At 36.4% G+C, this 12,426-nt stretch overlaps 1 protein-coding gene across 15 annotated transcripts in view; it reads left to right on the top strand.

The window, feature by feature from the left end:
- The window catches only part of LOC106867275 (F-box and leucine-rich repeat protein 13), a 148,531-nt gene that overhangs the window by 107,594 nt on the left and 28,511 nt on the right, over positions 1 to 12,426 (top strand). For all 15 annotated transcript variants that reach the window (XM_089338276.1, XM_089338279.1, XM_089338275.1 and 12 more), the window contains 4 exons: positions 1,262 to 1,381; positions 6,189 to 6,315; positions 7,583 to 7,720; positions 9,068 to 9,148. In XM_089338276.1, coding sequence (XP_089194402.1) covers positions 1,262 to 1,381; positions 6,189 to 6,315; positions 7,583 to 7,720; positions 9,068 to 9,148 — 466 coding nt within the window. The remainder of the gene's footprint in view (positions 1 to 1,261; positions 1,382 to 6,188; positions 6,316 to 7,582; positions 7,721 to 9,067; positions 9,149 to 12,426) is intronic.

Genomic DNA, 12,426 nt, shown 5'->3' with positions numbered 1-12,426 from the left:
TAGCGCCAACGCTGGGCCATCTAAGTACAGCGGTAAAAAGCTTGCTAAGTTGCCTATCCTGTGGAGCTTCGCAACCAGCTTCATCTTCTTTAACCACGCGACCACATCCGTGTCACTGCAAAATGGTTTGACCATATCGTTCGAAATACGGACTACACTCATAATTTTTTTTTTTTTGTTATGGGCCGAAATAGCTTGTGGTGTGATGGAAGAAAAAGACAACAGGAAGCAAAAGGGAGAACGAAACACTGGGACCTTACCTTGTCGACCGTGGCAGGGTAAACGATCGCTCCAGATCAAAACACGTCTTGTACGTATGCCGTCTATCTTTGAACTGCCCACACATGCTCGCTGTCCACTGCGTGTGGCTGACTTCCAGTCTGTCTTCACTTCCGTTTGCTTCATCTGCAATCTCTCTCCACCAACAACACATAGCTCATCACAGCCCATAACACCACATGTAACACCACACATATATGTACAGAAAACAATTTTTCAAAGTGAATTTTGACTAGTCTGAAGAGCAAAAAGAGTTGCAGATGGTAGAAGAATAGAATGTGTAATTCAGTAAGTGGCAGTATATGTGCTACAGATTGGATCAGAGTCTAAAGATATTAGAGAAGATGAGGAAGAATTGTCTTGTGGGTTTAGTGTTATTTTTTGACAGAAACATTTAGGCAGAGTGTATCAACATCCTACACTCTACAACACTATGGCGGGCTGTTATCATGATTGTGATAAACACCTTACTGTGGGTCAGCTCTGAATGCTTGCACCAGTAGGGCAGGAGGTGATATTAAAATTGGTAGCATAATGTGCCTACCATTAAAATTGTTCCTATAATTTCTAATAACATTTATATTAAATTGTTAGCAGTTAATTTATATTTTGATTTATGGATTAATTGTCATGTAAACACCAAACTGAGATAGAATGCTTCACTGTACTGGACATTTGTTGAATAAGCTATCCTGATGGTATTAAGTGGCTGAGAAGAGATAAATGAATTTAAGAAATAATTAATAGTATATAATTTGGGAAGAGGAAACAGAAAGTGCTGTGCAGTGTGACCGCTAATGTAAACATCTAGCAAGCAATGGGTTTCTGGTTCAAGTCTAGCTATTACCTATGTTTGGGTTGTTATTCTTTTCTGTCTCCAACTACAGCTCATAAAGCATAATTTCATTTACACTAAAATGTTAACAGTTTATTCATACTCATGATTATCTTGTCAAATGAAGAAAGTTTAAAAAATATCTAGCATTACAGATGCTGGGATTCGAAGTTTTTCAGATGGGATCTGTGCCATTAAGCTACGGGAATTGAATCTATCAAACTGTGTGCATCTGGGTGATATGTCTTTGATCATCATTTCTAAAAAGTGAGTCAAAAAATTTCTATTTTGTTCAATAGAAATTGAAAATAATATAACTGTTTTCAAACATGTTAATTTGTGTATCTGCCTGCTTCAGTGAGTTTTAGTATTTGCCTGCAAATACACATCTTCATACACACACACACGCACACGCATGTGCACACACACACACACATGCACATGCATGCACGTGCACACACACACACAAAGGCATGTTTGTGTAGTTAAGAAGTTCACTCTATAACCACTGGGTTTTGGGTTTAGTCCCACTGCATACCTCCTTGGGTAGGTATCTTGCTTTGATCAATGGAAACTGTTGGAAGCCCATTGCATATATATATGTATATATATATTATATATATATATATATATGTATAATATATGTATATATATATATATGTATATATATATATGTATATATATATATATATATATATATATATATATATATAGAGAGAGAGAGAGAGAGAGAGAGAGAGAGAGAGAGAGAGGGGGGGAGGGGGTCCCAGAAAGCGTATACACATTTTAATTACTGATAATCCGCTTGATTTTCATTTATTTTTAGACTTAATCCTTTAGAAATAATGAGTGGAAACTAGACTAAGCTTTGAACAAAGGAAATTTGTCCTGAAGTGCTACTGGAGGTTTTAAACCACAGCAATCAAAGTACTAATACAGTTTAGGAGGGAGTTTCAAACAAAGCCACTTACACGATTCACCATCACTTGAATTAGAGATTAGTTTGAAGCAGGTGGAACTTTTCAGAATATGCACAAGAAATGTTCCAGAAGACCACAGACACTAACAAGCTCTGCAAAGTAAGAAAAGATACTAGAAACATAATGGTCAGAGTTCAAGAAAATCTGTGTAGCAAGAATGTCATGAGATAGGAATTTCAAAATTAAGTGTCCATTGCATTTTGAAGTGCTGCCAGAGAATAAGTTATATTTCAAGAATAGTCTATACTCTCAATGAAGATGATCTGGACCAAAGAGTGGTGTTTTGTGAGTGGTACTTGGTAAGATGTGTAAAAGATGTATACTTTCCAACAAAGATTGTTTGGATTGATGAGGCTAAATATAAATTAAATGGCTTAATTAACTGCCACAATTGCACCTGCTGGTGACCTGTGAATTTGCATATTGTGGAGGGTCATCACGTTAATTTACCTGGAGTTATAGTATGGTGCAGCTTATCATTAAATGGCTTAACTGGACCATTCAGTTTTGACAGCACTGTGAACGGTCCCATTTTATTGAACATGCTGCAACAATCTCATACCAAGTATTCATGAGGACTTCGAAGATGTGGAATTTTATTACTTTATTACCAACAAGATGGAGTACCCCAACACTACCATAGTAAATAAGGGCCATCCTTGACAAGATTTTGTCAAACAGGTGGATTCAATGAATAAGTTCAGTAGAATATGCTCTGCCTTCACCAGACCTCACACTGTCTGACTTTTTAATGTTTATTGTACAAAACCAGTAACAACCAATGAAATGAGAACAGCCATTGATTGAGAATGTGCACAAATAGCTAACAAAATGTTTCTTTATGATTGCAATTCCATTGCTTTGCATTATCAGCAGTGCCTGGACCAGAGCAGTAATCAGTTTGAAAACGCATGTTCATAAAAAATTACATTCTGTTTGTAGATTCTACCAAATTTGGAAAAAGAAATATTTGGTCATCCCATAAATAATGCGGTTTTTTTAATTGCATGAACTAAAAGTCAGAGGGGGATGGGATAAACTACCTACATCAACTTGCTATAAAAGCAGGTAGTAATTTTACCTTGTCCTTATTCTTAGTGTACGTTTTGAAGAGTGCAGTTCGAGTTTAACAGTTATTTTTTCAAAGCTATAATGGAAGAGGCAAAGGAACATATTCAGCATATTTTGGTTTATGAGTTCAATAAAAGCAACAGCACAATGGAAAGTGCAAGGAAATTAATGCAGTATATGGGGATTGGACAATAAGCATAAGCCAGTGTCAACAGTGGTTCCAGAAATTCTGAGCCAGAAAATGCAGCCTAGAAGACGAGCCTCATCCTAGAAGATCTGTAGAGATTGATGAGGATGTCCTGCAAACCCTGATGGAACAAAATTCCATTGTAACTGTTGAAGAGCTAGCAGAAAAACTTGGATATGGTCATTCAACCATTCATTTCATCAACATCTGTGTGCCATCGGAAAAGTCAGAAAATTGTGTCAATGGGTTCCTCACAAACTTCCCGAGTCTAATCGCACAGAGAGAGTACATGTGTGCTTTTCTTTGCTGTCATGTCTCACAAGTGAATCTGTTTTGGACTGAATAATGACTGGTGACGAGAAATGGGTTCTCTATAAAAATGTCAAGTGCCAAAGACAGTGGATAGGAAAAGAAGAAACACCAGCACCCCAGGCTAAAGAAAGTCTTCACCCACGTTAGGTGTTGTTATCTGTTTGGTGGGATATGAAAGGTTTAGTCCACTTTAAACTTTTAAACTCAAACCAAATGATAAAAAAGGAGATCTACTGTGAGCAGCTTGAGCAACGTAAGTCAGTGCTAGAAAAAAAAAAACGACCATCTTTGGTTTCAAGATGAAAAGTGTCCTTCCATCAGGATAATGCTCAGCCACATACAGCAAGGATGACATTCCAAAGGCTGGAGCAGTGTGAATGGGAAACGATGCCCCACCAGTCATATTCACCGGACATTGCCCCAACTGATTATCATTTATTCTGCAGTCTTCAAAATCATTTGGACAGAAAAAATATGAATATCAGGTCAGAACCGTAATGGAGGAACATTTTTAATCACAGACAAGTGAATTTTGGAAGAGGGGCTTTGCAAGTCTACCAGATAGATGGAAGAGCATTGTAGAAAGTGAAGGAGAGTATATTTTAGATTAAAATAGAACTTTATTTATCTTAATTTTGCAAAATAAAACATGTATAAAAAACCACATTATTTATGGGATGACCCAATATATTTTAATAAACACTATCTTTATTATCATTCAATGTGTGTATACATTTTTAGGTATGCCCTGAGTTGGACGATTTGACTGAGGACTGGCGAACCAGATGGCTGCACCAGGCTCCAATCTGATCTGGCAGAGTTTCTACAGCTGGATGTCCTTCCAAATGCCAACCATTCTGAAAGTGTAGTGGGCACTTTTACATGCCACCAGCACGAGGGCCAGTCAGGTGGTACTGGCAATGACCACGTTCAAATGGTGTTTTTTTATGTGCCACCTGCACAGGAGCCAGTCCAGCGGCACTGGCAATGACCTCGCTCGAATGTCTTTTCATGTGCCACCAGCACAAGTGCTAGTAAGGTGACGCTGGCAACGATCACGCTTGAATGGTGCTTTTTACATGCCACCAGCATAGAAGCCAGTCAACTGCTCTGGCAATGATCACACTCGGATGGTGCCCTTAGCGCCCCACTAGCACGGATGCCAGTCATTGAATTTGATTTCAATTTCACTTGCCTCAACAGGTCTTCACAAGCAGAGTCTAGTGTCCAATGAAGGAAAGGTACACATAAGTGGACTGGTTACACCCCTGGTATAGGCCACATGTTATGGTCTCACTTGGTTTGTCGGGTCTTCTCACGCACAGCATATCTCCAAAGGTCTCGGTCACTAGTCATTGTCTTGGTGAGGCCTAATGTTTGAAAGTCGTGCTTCACCACCTCATCCCAGGTCTTCCTGGGTCTACCTCTTCCACAGGTTCCTTCAACTGCTAGGGTGTGACACTTTTTCACACAGCTGTCCTCATCCATTTGCAACACATGACCATACCAGCGTAGTCGTCTCTCTTGCACACCACATCTGATGCTTCATAGGTCCAACTTTTCTCTCAAGGTACTTACACTCTGTCGAGTATGCACACTGACATTACACATCCAGCAGAGCATACTGGCTTCATTCCTTGCGAGCTTACGCATGTCCTCAGCAGTATACACACACACACACACACACACACACACATACACACACACACACACACACACACACATGTTTGTGTGTGTGTGTGTATGAATCTGTGTATCTGATATTTCACTTTGAGCAATGCAGTGTTGATAGTTGTATTCCTTGTTGTTAACATTATGTTTGATTGTTTTGCCCTACAGGCTAAAAGCTGGTGATGTTTGTCAACTGCAAGATATTCCAGCAATAAAATCTTGCTTCCATGTCATGGTAACGTAGAAAATTGAATGTTAAATGCATGAACAAATAACATACACACTCTATCATGTGTGCATAAATGCATAAATATATATATATATATATATAGAATTAATCCCCCAAAAATGAAGGAAAAAACACAAGAAAAAATCAACGTGAGGACATGGTACACGCAAAATATTAAAAGACGCTCAGCGAAGGAATGAAAGGGTATTCTACGTTTCAAGCAAAGCTCTTCTTCAGAAACAGGGGACAGAGGAGAGTCCAAGAGTAAAGGAAGATGGAGGGAAAAAAATGTCAACAATCCACATGTAGTTACATTTTGAAATATATATATATATATATATATATATATATATATATATATCCATAATTATCTTAACAATTATAAATTAAATATTTTTTTGTCTACTCTCAGACTTATTTTTGAGTACTTTATTCTAAATGATCAGACAAGCTTCTTTATGAACTTGTTAACCCCTGAAATAATATAATATTTATCTCCTTGTATATCTACATTCCAACACACCTACCCACATACCTGCTACAAACAAATGACAACTATAATTACTCAAGTCTTTGTGAATGTATATGCTTGCATGTATATATTTAATCAATCTATTTCTGTAGATTACAGAATTTGACTTACCTTAGTCTGAGCTTTTGTGATAACATCAGTGAATCCAGTCTGGAAGCATTGGGACAGGCACCAAATCTAATTTCGCTGGACATTTCTGGTAGTTCTTGTTCAGATCAGGTATTTGTTTAAATGTGAAATTTATCTTGTATGAAAGAGCACATGAACAAGTGAAGGAAAGAATAAATGACAGAAAAAAATGAAGAAATATCACTACACTACTCTTATTCAAAGTTAGGTTTTCTGTTATATGGTATGTTAAATAGGTCTAAGTTGGTAGTATAACTTTTCTGTTTTTATCAATATGTGATAAAGGATATATAGAGTAACACATTTAATATATTTACATTGTAATATGACAGAGGACATGTCTAACCTAGTTCTACTAGTCATAACCCGTTGCAATACTGCTGAGTAATGACCTAGTCAAGATGAAATAGATCCTTCATTTTAAGAAACACTTTAATATACTCAGCAACAGCATGTTTTAATAAAAATTTTAATTCCATCTTTCACATGCACTCACTCTTTCCCCACTATATTTCTCTCTCAACAACAACAACCTGTCATGATAGTGAAAGTGCTTTTTTAAAGTCTGTGTTTGTGTTGTCTATATGTTCAAAGACATACAGAGATGCGCACGCACACACACACACACACAAAACTCAGAAAGAAACTATGTGTTTTATTTGTATACATTTAGTTATTTTTTTAAAGTTTGCGTTGCATTGTGTTGACAGACTTCCACTTAAAATTCCCATGTTTTTAATCAAACTTGTTAGTTACTATGGTGACTGTACTACTTATCTATCTTTCACACGCTCTCTCTCTTTCTTTCTCTCTCTCTCTCTCTCTCACTATACTTCTCTCTCAACAACAACTTTTCTCCTGTTCTAGATATATGTTATGACAGGGACTATCTCCCATTTTAATTCCTCCCCTTCTTCCTTCCCTCTATATACATGTTGTTATGGACAGACAGATGGAGATCAGTTTCTCTTTTATAATAGAAGATTGTAGTGTGACATAGAGATTGTAACATCTATTTATATTGGTTGTGTGGCACAAGAAGTGACACATCTTTTGTATTCATATTATTATATGACACAGATTGTGCAACATCTATTTTTTTGTTAATGATACATGGAATAATTTTCGATACATTTTCTCTAAAAATGAGATATAATACTTACAGCTGAACTACCTTTAATCACAGAGCTGCTCAATAAGAGCTGACTTGGTGTTAAACAACCACAGAGTAAAAAGATTTGTCCTTCCACACACTTTATAATTGTTACTAATTCACATCCACCAAAGAAAACAAAAACAACAGAGTACTATTTGTTGGGTTTTTTTAACTAAGTTTATGTTCTCTTTATTTTATCAGAGTATTTCCGCAATTGGAAAAAGAGCAAGGATGAAGAATATCAACATTTCTCAGTGTACTAATATTACAGATTTAGGGCTCCAGAAGTTTGCTAAGCAATGTCCAGGCTTAGAGCAGATTGATCTTTCACACTGTCTGGTAAGTTGTCCTTCACATTCTTTTATATATTGACTCAATATCTCAAATCAGTTTGAGATAACAACAATCTGACAATATTCTATAAATGGTACAAATCTGGAGTTGTGCTCTGAGTGTTATGGTTGTGATTTTCATGTGCGTTCATTTACATGAGATAAACAGAGATAAATTCTATTTAAACCCTCTGACATGTACAGTGACCTAAAGGACCAATCTAATAAAATCATAGTTCAGATTATTTTGTGTAAATTAATATGTAAACAATATAAAGTTGCATGTAACATAAAGTTCCATTGAATAATTTTATGCTTCACAAGCACACACACACACACACACACACACATGCACTCACTTCTACATAAATACATATGTTTGTTCATTCATTTATTTGACATCCATTTTTTCGAAGCAAGCATGGGTTGGACAGGATCTTATTTGAGACAAGATTTTACAGTCAAATGCTCTTCCTGCTGCCAATCCTTGCTTTTCAACTAAGGTTTGGCAGAACCAACATGACAGCTTGGGACTAGGCTATCCTGATAGACTCTATCTGTGTTACAAGTAAAGTGCATCATTTTTTATAGTGTAAATGGTTGAATAATCCACATATATGTGTACTCTTAAAGTAATTCTCAGGTAGTATCAGCATGACACCATGTTACAAAGCTGTCCTTTAGTTTACAGGTATTGTCCATGTGATCAACTTGCAAACAGTTTTGGCTGCTATCAGTTTGTGTTGTTCGTCATTGAGACATCAGGTGTTTTAGGACCCCATACTGCCAATTTACTCTGAAAAATAGGGCTAATGGCAGCCTGTTGGAGAAATGAGGCCCATGAGGTGGAGTAACCGCTGCAGCAAGTGTTGCTGGCCATTCTCCATGGCAATGCCATTGTGGTAATTAGTGCAGAGAGCAGCTGAGCACACCATTTGTTCTGGGGCATGTGGCCTATCGTTCTTTCCCCCTCCATCTTTCACTGCCTCAGCCCACCACTTGTTTCTCTTTTTCTTTCTTTTCCTTTCTTATCTCTCTTTCTTCTTGTTTCTTTGTATTTAAATGTTCTAATAATGTTTCCAACTAGCCAGTGTCTTCACAATGTTTAAATCAACCAAAGGCTATCGGGACACTTACCAGATGTCTCACAATGTGGGATTGATCTTGACAACTAATGATTGCAAAGTGAGCTTCTTAACCACTCAGCCATGCCTGCTTTATATATTTTTAAATTTACATTAATTATATCTTTTAAGTTAATAGTATAACTACATAAACACAATAGAGAGGATTATGTAATATGAAATATCTGATGTGTACTTGTTAATAATATTTACTTTTACATTTCCTGTAGCAAATTACAGATGTTGCTATAAAGAATTTAGCTTTCTGCTGTCGTCTTTTGAGTTGTGTGAAATTATCTGGTTGTAAATTTGTAAGTAATATTTAAACTTCTTAATTTAATATGAAAATTCCATTTGTTGTTGTTGTTGTTTCTGTAGTTCTTAAATCTTGAATAAAGTCTATTAAATATTTTAGGGTGGCTTTTAGTAAACTGCAAAAAATAAATTTGCTCAATAAAATGTAAATACACAAAGAACTGTTGTAATAGCAATAGAAAATAAAATGGGTTGATACAGTAATGTGAATTAGTAGCTATAATGTTGTTGTTAAATGATTTTTCTCGGGATACACTAGCTATGATATATTGGCAATTGCTAGTTTGTGTGCATAACATTTGCAATGTCCCATATATATAAGCAGGTTGCTGCTGCTGCTGCTGGTGACACGTAAAAAATACCCAGTATATTCTGTAAAGTGGTTGGTGTTAGGAAGGGCATCTTGCCATAGAAACCAAGCCAAAACAGATGACTGGAGCCAGGTGCAGCTCTGCAGCTTACCAGTCCAGTCAAACCATCTAACCCATGCCAGCATGGAAAACAGATGTTAAACGATGATGACAATGTATATCTTAAGGAACTCCAGATATCTGCAAGAATCTATTCAAATTTTCTTCAAATAATAAGGTGCTCACGTGGAGACAGTGAGAGAGTCTATAATTGAAGGTGGTTTGGTTAAGTACCAACTGGGAGGGATTAGATATTCAATTTACTTTTTATTTAGACAAGCTACATAGCAACAAGAAGTTGAAAGGAGTGCTAAGCCTTCTCTAGATAATCTATAAGCCATATACTCATTTGAAAAACAGAATTCTTGAAGAATTATGAAGACTTATTTACCAAAATTACCTGGAAACAGGAAAAAATGAGTTCCATAACCTACTGAATGTCACCAGTACCATTAATGATTGCCAATCTATCCAAGGTTACTAAGTTTAGTGAATAGCTTCAGTATGTACACGAGGGTGTACCCAAAAGTAACCAGAAATGTTTTCTGTGGAACAAGCCTGTTGTAGTTCAGGCTTCCACTGCTAGAAGCCATTTGATGCGACCCTCAGGCATCAGTCTGCCAACCAGCATTGTCGAGTGTAGTCTAACTGCCATGTGGTGCATTTTTGCTTTGCAGTGTTTCTCCTCTGTTCATCAATTTTTGCAATGGCTGAAATGAACAGCATGCTTCCATGAAAATCTGCTTTCTGCTGGGGAAAATAACAGTCAAAACAGTTATCATGCTTCTAACAGCTTACACAGATGCTGCCATGAGCAAAACACAAGTTTATGAGTGGTTTTCATGCTTTAAGAATGGTCACTTGAAAACCAACCTTGTTCAAAGTGTCCATTGACCTCCTGAATGAATGAAAACCTCATAAAAAATTCATGAACTGAGCTTGGAGGACCATCACCAAACAATTGATGAACTTGTTGATATGACTGGTGTGTCCTGGAGCTCCTGCCAACGAATTTTGAGTGAGGAATTGCGAATGAAAAGAGTTGCAGCAAAATCTGTGCCTTGCTTGTTCACAGATGATCAAAAATAGTCACAGCTGAATGCATGCCATGAACTGAAAGAACAGTGGGAAATTGATCTAGACATTTTTTTCGAAGGTCATCACTGGTGACGAAAACTGGTGCTGTGGAATTTGCAGATGTGGAAGAGGTGAAGGAAAAAAACGACGGAGGCGTTAAAAGGCATCATTTCGCAGGAGTTCCAGTAGTGCTTTGAACAGTGGAAAATGCTTCTGGACCGATGCATTACTTCAAATGGAGAATACTTTGAAGGTGATAAAAGTGTAAACATGTAAATCTAAAGGAATAAAATAATACTGCAAAATTCCAGTTTCCTTTGGGTACCCCTGATATCCACAAAGGTAGCTGAATCCAGTATAGCAACCTAACAAAGCACTTGAATTAAACTTTTGCTGTTACTTATGAAAACTTGTTTCAGTTAATGAACTGTGGCCATGCAGGGGCCACCACCTTGAAGGGTTTAGTTGAATAAATCAATCCCAGTACTTACAGGAACATAAACAAACCAACAAAAGTAGTCAAGCAGTGGTGAAGAACAAGCACAAACATAAAGACACACGAACATAGATATATCCAAAGGTGGGCACCATTAATCGAGAAGTTAACTTCATTAACCATTCGTTAACCAAAAAAATTAACTTTGATAACCATGAATCAGTTAATTCTTTAAAAATGTAACAGAAGTTATTTATAAACTGTTAGACTGCATCCCATCTAACAGCTGTTTCTGCTGCGAGTTTTGTATGTTATTGCCATTGATATGCTAAAAATATGTTTAGCCAATTAGCCGGAAAATTAACTGTTTGTTGGACTAGTCAGCTCACTGATTAGGTGTACTGGATGGCAGAGCAGCAATCCCTGATTTAGGCCACTTACCCTAGTTATTACCTCCCCTTAGCCATAAATATTTCCCTAATTTTCCTACAGAATGAATTTGTTTCATTGTTTTTACTAATTTCACATTCCTATTAAAAACTTTTGAACCATTTTCAAACCCAACCACCTTACTTCCTAAATATCTGGACAGGTTCCTCTCTTAATATTTATTCCATGATATTATTACTATTTTTTAAATCTAGTATTTACTATCCTAAGCATTTTCAGGCCCCTTACAACATACACCATTTTTCCATTCATTTATTTATTTATCTTACCCTGTATAATGGTCTCAATAGCTGGCCTTTTGTTTTTAAATTTCAACTGACCAATTACATCATTATGTTAGACCTTGGCCTATCTCACTTCTGACAACAGGTGGAAGGGCTTAACCACCTACTAGTAAATAAATAAAATTACATTTAACTGATTAGCACTTTATTATGATTAATACTATTAATTAGTACTACAAACATAAGTATTATAAAATATTATGATTAATCTAAAATCTTATTGTATCTTCAACCCTTCTCTGACTGAAACTGACTGGCGTATACCACTATTGTTCAATATCCCAAAGAGATATACAAAAGCAAAATTGTATGATTACAACCATATTCGACTTTTCCCTTTTTCTTCTCCATGCTCTTCTTTATTTATTCTTCACTCTGATGAAGCTCCATGTTTCCAACCAGTTTTATTACCAAATATGATAAATATTTTTAGCATATCAATGGCAAACCATACACCATTCAAAGCAGAAACAGCTGTTAGATGGGATGCAGTCTATTTCTATTGAATTGATGAATAATAATTCAATTGTTGTTCATCAATATTTCTATTTTCTGTCTTCTTTAAATTTTGATTGTTGATAAACTCAGGTTTATCCTTGTCTTTACCTATAATTTTA

This window comes from Octopus bimaculoides, chromosome 20 (assembly GCF_046866305.1).
Source record: "Octopus bimaculoides isolate indiv1 chromosome 20, ASM4686630v1, whole genome shotgun sequence".
Classification (NCBI taxonomy): domain Eukaryota; kingdom Metazoa; phylum Mollusca; class Cephalopoda; order Octopoda; family Octopodidae; genus Octopus; species Octopus bimaculoides.
This window is presented reverse-complemented; position numbering and strand designations above follow the sequence as displayed.